At 43.0% G+C, this 13,853-nt stretch overlaps 1 protein-coding gene across 4 annotated transcripts in view; it reads right to left on the bottom strand.

The window, feature by feature from the left end:
• The window catches only part of AFF3 (AF4/FMR2 family member 3), a 564,533-nt gene that overhangs the window by 281,191 nt on the left and 269,489 nt on the right, over positions 1-13,853 (bottom strand). For all 4 annotated transcript variants that reach the window (XM_030827298.1, XM_030827300.1, XM_030827299.1 and 1 more), the window contains one exon: positions 12,958-13,005. In XM_030827298.1, the coding sequence (XP_030683158.1) occupies positions 12,958-13,005 (48 nt within the window). The remainder of the gene's footprint in view (positions 1-12,957; positions 13,006-13,853) is intronic.

Here is a 13,853-nt window from a genome sequence, read left to right as displayed (position 1 = left end):
GCATACATAGGTGTACCTTATTAGTGTGTGTATGGGAGCTATGATAAATAAAATATATCGGCTAGTGCTAGCATAATCCTTTCAAACCTAGTATCTGGAGACACATGAAGAAGTCCACCTACCCTGAGCTGTCATCAGAAGCTGAAGCTGCTTAGGAAAGTAGTGCTGGCAGAGGGAGGGTCTCTAGAGTATGGAGGTGCTGCACCCGGCACTTTTCTAGAATTTCTGAGGTACAAGTGGGCCCAAGAATGGAGTTCTGGGCCAATGAAATAATGGCTCATGTTCAAAAAACAGTTAATTTAGGAGGCTAAAGAATCCCAGCGGTGGGTTAGCGATTCTGAAATTATGGGCTGTGTGGACTGCTTCCAAAATCAGAACAAAACAACATGCAAATAAATATGGGAGCATGCTGGAAGAGTTCTGGAAATGTCTGAGTTCCAACCCCGCATTTTCCCAATACTTACATTCCACTGAATCCAATAAGCATAAAAACAAAGAATGGCACATCCACACATCGGATTTATCAGAACGTATAAAACGATGGATAAATGCAATGGCAAAGGAGAAATTAGGTTTCTGAGGTTTTTTAGGTTATAATAAACTAAATGATTACAAGACTATAAGAAGGTAATTACGTCTTATTTAAAATATATGATTATTATCTAGATAGATGTTCTAATTTTTCAAGGCTTATATTGCTTTCATCCTCAAATGATCATTTTCTACCTTAGAAATTATTTTCTAAGATCTGTGTGTGTACAATAGTAATTTGCAGCAAATCAGTGTAATTTCACAACCCTTAATTTGAAAAAATAACAGAGGACACTGTATGTGATTTTCATGATAATAAATACAAATTTAAAATGTATGTCTCGAGTTGATCACTTTGGATAGATGTGTTTTAATTGTTCCAAGAACTGCTTTACACAGAGCATATTAGCAGTGGAAACAGTTTTGACTTCCAGCCCTTGATTCTACCAGCAGCAACATGGTAATTAACCAAATTATCCCTGCAAATGTATTAGCTTGATTTCTTCAACTTGTAAAAATTCATTACCTATCAAAATGAAAGGCTCAGTCTCATGAAAGATACTCAGGATAAAAGTGGCAGATACAAAAGGTCTGAGTTTTCTGACACACACTTTAGCAGGAGCTGCTGCACTCCCTCCTGTTTCTAGCCCTCAGGGGTTAGCATGTGAATTTTCTTCTCTCTTGCATTTGTGCCAATTGTACAATGTGTTCTAATGCTTCCAGGTAGCACAACAGTCTTGGCAGTCCTTGGAGAGCTGATGTTTTAGGGGATGGTAACTTGAACCATTTGCTTCAGGACTAGAAGGACAAAAGGGTGAAGAGCAAGGGGTCAAAATCATTCATTCATTATTCTTCATCCGTTTATTCACTTAAAAATTTTTTTTTAATTTTTTGAGATGGAGTCTCACTCTCTTACCCAGGCTGCAGTGCAGTGGTGCGATTTCGGCTTACTACAACCTCTGCCTCCCAGGTTCAGGTGATTCTCCTGCCTCAGCCTCCTGAGTAGCTGGGATTACAGTCACCTGCCACCATGCCCAGCTAATTTTTGTATTTTTAGTAGTGACGGGGTTTCACCATATTGGCCAGGCTGGTCTCGACCTCCTGACCTCAGGTGATCCAGTTGCCTTGGCCTCCCAAAGTGCTGGGATTACAGGCGTGAGCCACCGTCTGGCCATTTATTCACTTTTTATTAAACATCAACTATGTGCCGGTCATCGTGCTCACCCCTGGAGGTAGATAACAACAGCCCAGGAGAAAATAAGAAAGACCATTACATATTAAGTGTAATAAGAATAAAGGGTAACTGGCAGACATGGAAGAGGAACCTCTAACTCAGACTTTGGGAATCACAAAGGCTTCCTGGAGGGAGTGACATCTCTAGTGAGGCTTGGAAGATATGCAGGAGTCAGTCAGCTAAATGTGTGGTCAGGGGTAGGCAGAGCATGTGCCCGGGGTGGGGAAGAGCAGGAGGTGCACCCAGAGGTGATGGTGAGAGCAGTGGTTACGCCTGCAGAAGTGCAGCATGGAGTGTGAGGGGCAACGTGGTGAAAGATGAGTCTGGAAGCATACGCACGGCCACAGCATGTGCGACTCTGCAAACCACGTCTGGGGGTCTCTGGCCTGACTCTATCCTGAACCCAGGGGAGAGCCACGAACAGGTTTCCAGCAAACCTATGCTTTGGAAAGTGGATTCTGCCTCCATCGTGGAGACTGGTGGGAGGCAGAGGGCTGGCAAGCAGGTCTCTGGAGTCGTGTAGGAAAAGGATGGTGGATGAACAAGGAGATAGCTGGAGGTGAAGAGAAGTGGACCCACTGGAGGGAGACAGAGCTGACAGGCTTGGTGAGGAACTGAACATGGTGAGTGTGAGGGAGAAGAAGAACCCAACAGCGTGGACAGCCGGGGAATGAAGATAATCCAAGCTGCAGGAGAAGCCAGCGGAGGTGTGAGATGAGTTAAGGTGCAGGTGTCTATGACACATCTAAGTGGAGCAATCTGGTGGCTGCTGGGCAGATGACAGGAAGTTCAGGAAACAGAGCTGGGTTTGAGACACACTTGAGACCCATCCCCACACAGATGTTACCAGTCACCATGGAAGTACAGCACGTGAGAAGAGAAGAGTCAGGACGGGACCCTGAGGAACACCAACATCAAGGGGGACTTACAGGAAGACAGGTCCACAGAGGAGACCCAGGAGAAAGGACCACAAAGTGGATGAACCCAGGAGGGTGTGACAGAGACATCAAGGGCATGAGCATTTTCACGTGGATCCTGCAGTCAGCAACATCAAATGCCTGCCAGAGATTACACGGGGAAATGCTCTCCGTACTTCCGATAAGCAAGCCTGGGGTGGTGACCCCAGTAAAAGCCATTTCAGGAAGGAAGGTGGTGGGAGAGATGGCAGTTGGTTGAAGGGGAAATGAAAGTGAAGACGCAGAGAGACTTTGGTCTGGAGAGTCTAGTTAGGAAGGAATAAAGAGCTGCAAGCAATGTAGCACTGAAGATATATATATATATGTATATATACACACACACATACATATATATACATATACATATATATATGTACACACACATACGATGGAAAGAATCTGTATGTGTTTACTGAGAATGAGATGCTAGCAGAGAGACAGAGGTTAGAAGAGGGCAGAGAGAGGAAGTGCTCGCTCCTGTGCTGGCTTCAGTAGTGCCTGTTTCACTCACCCCTGTACCTCCAGCGCCGAGAACAGAGCCTGGCACAGTGACTGATACCACTGGCCCAGGAGTGCCCACTGGATGGCATCCATCTCTTTGGGGACAGAGAAGGTGAAGCATCTGCGGAGGGTGATGAGGAGAGTGACAAGGAGGTGCTGGTGTCACAGGTGTGCAGCAAGCAGGGATGGTCTAAGACAGGCATTCCCAACGGGCACCTGACAAAATTGGTTCTTGGGGATGAGAAAACCTTACTCTGTGTATAAAGCACAGACTCACATACCATATACAAACAGACATGCGGTATCTCTGTGGTATTAGAATTTCATACGGGAACAATTGGGAGAAAAGTGTCTTACAGGTTCCTGAGGGGGTTGATAAAGTCAATGGTAAAATGACTGAAGGATACCCTCCAAGTCAGTAATGCTGGTGAACATCGCACTGATGGTGAGCTCCAGCGGGAGAAAGTCACCCTTCAAGGAAGAGAGCATAGTTTGGTTACTGTGATCCTGCCCTGGCAGTGAGATCAGCATAAAGCAGAGGTCACAACCAGCTGGCTGCCTGGAGGGGTCCGCGATCCAGGCCTCCAGCACTGGCTGCTGGAGAGAAGCAGCCTGGACTCCATCCTGTCAGTCCTGGAGCGACTCAGGAGCAGTGCAGACCAGAGAGTGGACAAGCAAGGCAGCAAGCATGAACGTGTAGCGAGCTAGCAGAGACCGCCACGAGACGGACCCACTTCCAAAGGGGGCCATGACTCAGTATAACAATCCCAGCCACAGGCTGAAACCAGCAAGGCTTTTGAGGAGAAACACTGCAGTGCCCTTAGGGAATTTGATGGAGGCTGTAATGGGACTGAAAAGTCTTTGGTGGCTTATACTCGAGGACCTGTTTGCAAGAACTAGCTGCCTGATGGAATTCCTAGGTCAGAGTGAAAAGTTAAAAATGTTGGGTACAGCTGAAGTTCACAGAGCCCTTCATGCTAGGGATTTTATGGCACAAGAATTACACACACACATCACACACGTACACACATTCACACTCCAAAAATACTTTTAGTAGAATCTTATTTGCCTTCATATTTTAAGTACTAATATCACGTCAGCAGATATTTTGGTGTCTCTACAGTAAGTCCTCACTTAATGTCATCAATAGGGTTTTTGAAACTGAGGCTTCTAAGTGAAATGCTATATAATAAAAGCAGTTTTACCATAGGCTAATTTTGATATAAACGAAAGTTAAGTTCCTACAGCACATTTCTGATCACAGAAACATCACCAAACTTCTCCATAAGGTCCAAACACTTTTAATATTAAACACTGAAAAAATGTGAGCTATGCATACATTGAAGAAAGATTAATAAAACAAGTAAGAAAAATACCATTCAGGACATAGGCATGGGCAAAGACTTCATGACTAAAACACCAAAAGCAATTGTAACAAAAGCCAAAATTGACAAATGGGATCTAATTAAACTAAAGAGCTTCTGCACAGCAAAAGAAACTATCATCAGAGTGAACAGGCAAGCTACAAAATGGGAGAAAATTTTTGCAAGCTACCCATCTGACAAAGGTCTAATATCCAGAATCTACAAGGAACTGAAACATATTTACAAGGAAAAAACAACCTCATCAAAAAGTGGGCAAAGGATATGAACAGACACTTCTCAAAAGAAGACATTTATGCAGCCAACAAACATATGAAAAAAAGCTCATCATCACTGGTCATTAGAGAAATGCAAATCAAAACTACAGTGTGATATCATCTTAGGCCAGTTAGAATGGAGATCATTAAAAAGTCAGGAAACAGATGCTGGCGAGGCTGTGGAGAAAGAGGAATGCTTTTACACTGTTGGTGGGAGTATAAATTAGTTCAACCATTGTGGAAGACATTGTGGCAATTCCTCAAGGATCTAGAACCAGAAATACCAGTTGACCCAGCAATCCCATTACACGGTATATACTCAAAGGATTATAAATCACTCTACTATAAGGACACATGCACAAGTATGTTTACTGCAGCACTATTTACAATAGCAAAGACTTGGAACCAACCCAAATGCTCATCAATGATAGACTGGATAAAGAAAATGTGGCATATATACACCATGGAATACTATGCAGCCATAAAAAGGATGAGTTCATGTCCTTTGCAGGGACATAGATGAAGCCATCATTCTCAGCAAATTAACACAGGAACAGAAAACCAAACACCGCACGTTCTCACTCATAAGTGGGAGTTGAACAATGAGAACACATGGACACAAGGAGGGGAACATCACACACCTGGGCCTATCAGAGGGTAGAGGGCAAGGGGAGGGAGAGCATTAGGACAAATACCTAATGCATGCAGGGCTCAAAACCTAGATGACCGGTTGATTGGCGCAGCAAACCAACATGGTACATGTATACCTATGTAACAAACCTGCACATTCTGCACATGTATCCCAGTGCTTAAAGTAAAAAAAAAAATAAAAATAAAAATAAAAAAAAACAAGTAAGATAATTACTTACACCATTCTTGGTGAATAAGTGAGTGACTGCAGTTGTAGTGGTGGCAGTTTCCATCAAGGAATAAACGTCTGCAAAGCAAAAATTTTAAGGAGCACCTCCTCCTGCCACGAAGTTTAAAGATAATCATGTGCCAGGCGCGGTGGCTCATGCCTGTAATCCCAGCACTTTGGGAGGCCAAGACAGGTGGATCACCTGAGGTCAGGAGTTCGAGAACAGCCTGGCCAACATGGTGAAAACCCTTCTCTACTAAAAATACAAAAATTAGCTAGGTGTGGTGGCAGGTGACTGTAACCCAGCTACTCAGGAGGCTGAGGCAGGAGAATTGCTTGAACCCAGGAGGCTGAGACTGTGCCACTGTACACCAGCCTGGGTGACAGAGTGAGACTCTGTCTCAAAAAAACAAAAACAAAAACAAAATAAAACAAAGACAATCACAACAGGGCCTGCTCACCTAGTGCTTTCATACCACGCTGTTTATTGTTGTGCATCTGTATGACTATTGTAGACTTGATGATTTGTATGTTAGAATCATTTCTATTAATTCATTCATTTTCAGGCCGCTTATCCCAGTTCAGTGGGGTGGGTGGTTGGAGAAAGGTGGGCGCCAGCCCTGGTCAGGACGCCAGCCAACCCCTGGCAAGGCACACTCACATACACCCACACTCACTGACGCTAGGACTGTGAAGACATGCCAGTGAACCTAAACGGCACATCTTTGGGATGTAAGAGGAAACTGGAGTCCCAGAGAAAACCCACACAGACTTGGGGACAATGTACAGGCTCCACACATGGTGGCCCTGGATGGGAATTGGGTTTTTTTCTCATCAACCTTATAACAAAACAAAGTTGAATGAAATGATGTTATTTGAGCATCTGCTGTATGCTTCTTAACTAGCATTCTAAAAACCCTTTTAAATGCCTTAAAATATAATAACTATAAAAGTAATCTTCAGTTCTCATCTCCAGTAAGTTTTCAAAGCCTGATGAATACGAATGGTGATATTAAGTATGGGAACAAGAAAGAAAAAATAAAATTGCATTGGTTCTCTTAAATAAAGTTAACAAATGACATAAACCAGGTTAACTGGCTAGTACTGAACACTAGCATTTCACTGTTGGAGAAGAACACTCAAATGAAACCCAGATTGAAAATAAGTGTTTGGGGAATTTACACATTTGAAGGTACTGATAGATACTATGATTTGACATGTATTAACATTTTCAACTCCGTACAATTAAAAACACTGCAATCGAAAACCTCATTCATGGATAAAGATAAGAATTTGCACTTATTGTTCTATGTGATCTACATTTAAGCCCTTATTTTTTGAAAATGCTCACTAAAATATAAAGAAGAAAAAACTATAAAGATGTTACGAAAATGCGAATGGATTATATGGATGACAATGTGTACTCCAATGGCCCACACACATACGAGACCAGTAAGGTTGTTATCTCTCAGCTCCAATCCCACCCTTCTACCCTCTTGTTTTGTGTTGCTGGGGCTGGACTCTCTGCAAACCACCTTTCAAGGACGTACTGCTGTTGAAAGAGGCACACCTCTATTTGTTTTCTCCCCTGCATTCCTCCTCTAACTCACTAATCCCACCTGCTCAGTGCCTTCTGCATGTGGCAGGTGTTCGAAGGTACTGAGTACATCTACTTCTATTTGACCTACTTGCCTTGGTCCTCTAGTGTGGTGCTGAAGTTCTCCAAGTATCTCCAAGAAACTATGAAACCTTCACAGTAAAATATTGACAAATGCCCCATGAAAAGATATTGACTGTGGTATCAGAACCCACTTTTTACTGTTAGGGCAGAAGTTATAATCTCACAGACTTTTAGATGCTTGGGCTGCTAACATGTCCTTCATCTTCTAGGCATATGGTTCTGCAAACAACTTTGTGATTTCTAATGACGTGCATCAAAATGAAACAGGTAAATATCAAAGGGCGAAGCTGTTCATTCTCAACAGGAGTTTCTGGACTTCCAGTGTTCCTTTACCCATCACCCCAAAGCCTCTTGGCTCAGAACAGATTCTGAATTAAGGTGGTCTCTTGTCCCACCTCTGCTAGAAAATGAACGCCTCCCGAGTCACTGCCAACTCCACAGATTGTAGTCACAGGGCCCTACAACATAGTGGCAAGCTGTTGGCCACAGCTTGCAGGCACCAGGGTGCCCTTAGCAGGTAGAAGTGAAGCCATTTAGGAAGGGCTTTCGGTTTCACCCCAAAGGATTATCATAATAGCATTTCTGAACAATTAATCTCACAGATATAAAATGAGATATAAAAGTGTGGTATTTCTGTCCCTAACCGTTCAGATGGCTAAATGCAAAAAGGAAACACAGGACTACCAAGTCAACTAACTTATCTTGGCTAGACTTATTGTAGGTGTTTCTCAGTGAATTTCTCTAGCCCTCCATCGGGCTGACTTTTGAGTTTATTTTGCTACAACAAGTAATGGGATATATTAATGGTGCACCTCTACAGTTACACCTGGATTGATTTTGCCATTGGTGAGCTTCATTTCATCACTAATGATGAAATCTTTGCTCTTGGAAACAAATGAAATAACTTATAAAGGAAACAGTATGAGCTAGAAAAAAAAGCCTGCCTGGTCTGAAGCAGGGAAGATTTGACCTAGGTCCAGCTCTGCAAATGACCCAAATAGGTCACTGAAAACAAGTTACCTCTTTGTTCTCTACCTTCCGGTAGGCATAGAATGGCGAGTATGTTTTCATTTGATTGATATTTGTGAGCACAAGGCTTCTCTTGTCCCACCATCCGGGGTCTGCACATGTGAGGGGCTATCGTGATGTGCATTTCCCAAGTCAGTGCCCTCAACTCACAAATCTCCCAGGACCACAACTGGAAATCATCCCATCCAGGATGCTCCTGAGTTTCTTGGAAACCAAGGAAAAAATGAGTTCCCTTTATTTGCCTCAAGTTTGTTCCACTATAATGTCAGGAAACTGGCTGAGGTCTCCAAAGTTTAAACAAGTACTACTTACCCCCTTCAGATAAACAGAAATGCAACTCTATGTAAATATTCCCTAAGAATATTTTGCAGCACACTGGAATTAAATTAGTGGCTAAAGATGATGAGAGCCAAGAAAGTAATCTGCTCAGATGTTGCACTGAAATTGTCTCTAAATTCATTCCTTAAGTGCAAACCAGAATCTCAAACACTGGTCTCTTATCACAAAGGCACTCTATGTTATGAGTGTCTTCAACAAATGCCATGTAAAGCTGTCTTGCATAAAAACTGTACATCCCAGATTCCAGCCCAGCACCCCCACCCATTAAGTTATAAACCAATTTTATTTGCTGAACAAATGTTAATGCCATTCTATGTTAATGGATAATGCTATGAAAAGCACCTAAGTATTACAGCACTGGAACCTTTAAGGATAAAACAGAGTGTAACTTAGAAAACTGCCTGTTACAAACGTATGTCAGCCATGAAGGCTTCTAGCCCTGATCGCCCATCCTCACAGAACTCTTTTAATTTCTCCCTCAGTTAAGAGAATTTTGCAATAATGCACAGATTTATTAGGTCCCAGGAATAAAACTGAGTAAGGATAAAAAATAATTATATGTTAGAACACAATGTAATATTCAAATGACTTGAAAACAGTCACCTCAGCAAAAATAAGGAGGAGAGAGGAAGAAGTTAAAGATGAGGTTGATAACACTGGCTATAAAACCTCTGAATTTAAGTGCATAAATGCATGATCTGGCACTTCTGAATCATAAACAGGTAGAAACGGGAAACCTCCCATTCACAATGAATTGCCTGAGTGGTTTCGTTAATGAGCCAGGGGGACGTCTTCATCTAGTAAGTCAGCACAATAGTTAAGAGTTGCTGTGCAAGGCATCTTCATTAGAATCCCAGCTCTACCACTTGCTAGCTGTGTGACCTTGGGCAAGTTGTGTTTAATTTCTCCTCACTTCAGTTTCTTCATCTGTAAAATGGGAATGTTACCAATGCCTACCTCATGAAGCAGCTGTGAGGGTTAAATCACAGCTTAGAACTGTGCCTCACACACAATGCATGCTCAGTCAATGTCAGCTCTTCATCACTTGGTGGTTGTTATTGTATGAGGGACGTATTGCAATTGGAAAGGGAGCTGAAGGGAAGTTACAGCCTTTCCTCCCAAGAAGTCTCTAAATTCACTGACTGCATTTTCTGTTTTCTCGAGTTTGGCTTCTGCCCCCTCTACTCCACAAAAAGGGCACTTGCAAAGGTCACCAGCAACGTTTCTGTGGTCTAATCCATTGTGTGGTTTTATTTTTATTTATTTGGATTTTATTTTATTTTATTATCATACTTTAGGTTTTAGGGTACATGTGCACAATGTGCAGGTTTGTTACATATGTATCCATGTGCCAACATTGTGTGGTTTTAGATCCTCATCTTTCTCGTCCTCTCAGAAACTCTGAACACCATTGAGCTTGAATCTCATTCCTTGGATTCCATGACTTTTCACTGCATAATTTTCCCTCCACTTTTCTTGTCACTCCCTCTCACTTCCCCTTGCCAGTGGCTATTCCTTCCCTTAGTCTCTAAAAGTCAGAATTTAGATTCTCACTGTTCCTCAGTCTCTAGTCTCTCTCCAGAAAAATCTACCTATTTCTACGGTGTTATTACCAATGGCATGCTAATTAATCCAAAATGTTGGTCTAACACCTCAGACCTCTGCTCTGACCTCCTGACCTCCAATATGTTGTGCTATGTTCTCTGTGCTTACTTGAGTGTCCCAAAGGCACGTCAAACTCATCATGTCTAAAAATGAATTTATGATTTTCGCCCTTCCCGCAAACCAGGATCTCCCTAATGTTTCCCATGGCCGTGAGCGCACCACCAAGCATCTCTGGTCTGGACTCCTGCAACAGCCTCCCACTCCCTCTTGCTTCCCCTTTTCCCCGTGGATCCCTCTCCATAGCAGCCAGAGTGGTGCATTTAAACTGCTAATGTGATCACATCACTCTGCTCAAATGCTCAGCTGATCCACATCTTACAGGATCTACGACCTAGCTCTGTCTGCCTCTCCTGCTTAGCTTTATCTACCTACTCACCAACCATTCTGGCTTTCCCTCTCCTTGGAGCCACAATCTTGGAGGAAGCCTGGTGTGTGACAGATACACAACAAATACTATGGGCGGTAACCAAGAGTCCTGTGCTTGTGTTTGGAGGTGAAGGGGGTAGAGGATCTTGGAGAAGGACTAATGTCAGTGATGCAGGCATAGACAGAAAGCCATTCCAGGAAACACTGGGAACACTAACGCGATCCCCTAGGAGCTTCCCAAATACCAACTACTACTACTAACGCCTTAGGCTGACAAGTAGGGAGAGAGAGTAAAAAGCTCCAGGCTCAACTAGTGCCACCATCATCTCTCTTTCCTCCTCGTCCATCCCACCTCCCCTCCTGACTGCTGCTCATCGGCTAGGAATAGTGGAATTTGGAGCTCAGCTGCCTCCTAATCCAGCCACCATCTCCACTGCCCTCTTGCACACACATGCAGACTTCAGCCTTGCATATGGACACAAATCTGTGATCCGGTGGGTCCATGTTCTCCCTTTGTTTCAGGCCTCTTCCGAAGAGGGTTGTGGCACAGGTGCAGCACTGGCGGTGGGAGGGAGGGGAGGACTGGGGCGAGGGGCCATGAGGCTCTCATCAGCTCTCTTTAGAAAACAATAACTATAAAGCTGAATGAGCTCTTGATTGTGACACTCAGTTTTATTCAAATTGAATTTTGCTTTACCTAAACTCTATCCTTTTGGTGTGTGAATTACTCAAGTCTTTATTCAAACTTCAAGCCTTGTATGGAGAAGAGAATAGGAAAGTCAAAGGATGGATTTCTTCGATATCCTCAGAAGGGCCAAGAGAGAATAAGAAGGTAGAATTTTTCTACTTAGGGAAACCAAAGAGGGGATTGGTGTGTTCTGGTATTATCCTTTTGTGGACATAAACACCATAACCGATCAAAGGAAGATGGCTTACAAATGGAATATGTGAACTGCAAACATGAAAGTATGTTGAAAGAGAAAAATAGGAAAAGTTATATCAGCATCTTATGTTGATTGTTCTTTAACTGGAAACAAAGCCCCAGAATAGAGACAATATAGATATAAAATATACTATGTATTTTATTTAACATATACTTAAATACCAGAAATGAAGCTGCCTGTTTTGACAACTGCTTTCTCTATAAATCTCTGCCAGAAAAAAAATCATTATGAATTTAACAAATCACACCTCAATTAGTTATTCTGGTCAACTTGAGACTTAGATTTATTTATGAAATAATGCTTTACAGAAAGAAAAACATCTGGCTTTTTAAAATAGTTGTCAATGTAAAATTTTAACCCAAGTAATTGTATTACTGTAATTCACTAGCAATTCAAAAAAAAAGTGTGTAGGATGTCCAAAAGAAAGGACCATATTAAATTAAAATAAAGTGTTTTTTTTTTTACAGTAAAATTCATACCATCTGGCCTAATTTGTCTTGGTGTTTTGCCCAGTGTAGTATCAGCTTTTTGAGAACTATAAATTATTAGGTAACTCCCCTGAAAAAATATGAGTGAAGAAAAAATATGGGTGGATGATGACATACTGATTATACGTCTGAATATTTGGGAAAACAGTGATGTGGTGGAACAGCCCAACCTAAGTCAATCTGGGCACGAAACTGGTTCAGGGAGGGAACCCGCACTAGACACAACGGTGATGAAAAGGACGGGCTCACAGAGGGTGACAGGGAAAATAACATGTGAAACAATCGAGAAATAACAGTTGCAGATCCTGATCATTACCTCTTTGTCAAGTGCTTCTGATTCCAATTAAGTTTACAGGAAAAATAACCAGGCAACCCCTGCCTGACTCCAAAAAAGTACAGACTATCAAAGGATGCTTTTAAATAGCAGGGTGATAAATGGGGCATCCACATGTGAGCACCAGCATATTTTTCATCTAAATTCTGTTCTTCTGTCTTCCAGTTGATCACTTTAATAGGGTGTCACCTCAGCCTGTGCAGAGGTGCCCAGAGGGGTGCAGCTCCTAGATTGCTAACAGAAGTGTTGTTTCAAAAACTTATGTGACTACTCTCAGAAAAGATAAATGTCAAACAGACTATGCGCTCCTTTATCATGGAGCCGCAGGTTTCCTTTCTATTTAGAGTCTATGTCCCACAGATTGATAAGACTGTTTAAAGAATAATCTTACCCGGATTATTTCTTCAACACAGCTGTTGGTTTCTCCAGATCTACTCTCCTGAAAGCAAAGAAAAAAAAAATTAAGCCTGGTGGAATAGATTGATGACCACACAGAAGACATGCAAGGTTCCAAATTAGCACCCCCCCGCCAACAAAAAAATTCAGCGAGTTAACAGGTTGAGGGGATGCCTGACCTGGGACTGGCAGACAGGCTCCTTTCCCTAACAGCCGGCTCCCACTGTGGCTGCTGCCCCCCACTTCTCTGGCTGGAGCACCACACACGCACCCCAGAGACTCAACTGTGGCCCCTCCAACCACCCCACTTTAAGCGGGGCGGGCTCCTAGGGGTACAGAACATGACCTGAAGGTATGAGCTCCATTCACCTTGGGTGCCATTAACGTGTGGAAACTGTGGCCTCTGCTACAACAGTGGATCCAATTTATCCACCAAATACATGCCGTGGGCCTACCAAGTACCACAATGGTTGCTATGGCTTAAGTAAAAGTCTGGTATTTCATCGTCCTCAAAGCCTTGGTTTACTGGTTTGATAGGCAGAAAACTGAAAGATCAAAAAGAGAAACATCCTCTGGATGTTGGCCTGGCATGTGGGGCGTCACGCTCAAGTCACTTGTTCTGTCACTCAGGCTGCCCGGTGCTGTGCAGATTTTCCGAGGTGCAGTGGCTTCAGGTCACAGCCGACTCTGGGGAGTGTTTTAAGTTCCAGAGATATTGCATGGGTCCTGCTGGCTACACAGCCAAGAGTGCAGCATGTGGGTTTGTGGGGACACAGAAGCAGTAGACGCTGGTGAAAGTGCCTACCTGTGGTCTCAGGGAGATCACTTCTCTTGGTCCTACAATTCAAGGATGTCAGCCTGAGAGTAGATGGCACTGTGACATCCTGGAAT

This window comes from Nomascus leucogenys, chromosome 14 (assembly GCF_006542625.1).
Source record: "Nomascus leucogenys isolate Asia chromosome 14, Asia_NLE_v1, whole genome shotgun sequence".
NCBI lineage: Eukaryota > Metazoa > Chordata > Mammalia > Primates > Hylobatidae > Nomascus > Nomascus leucogenys.
The sequence above is the reverse complement of the archived record's forward strand: the minus strand, read 5'-3'. Positions and strand labels throughout refer to the sequence as shown.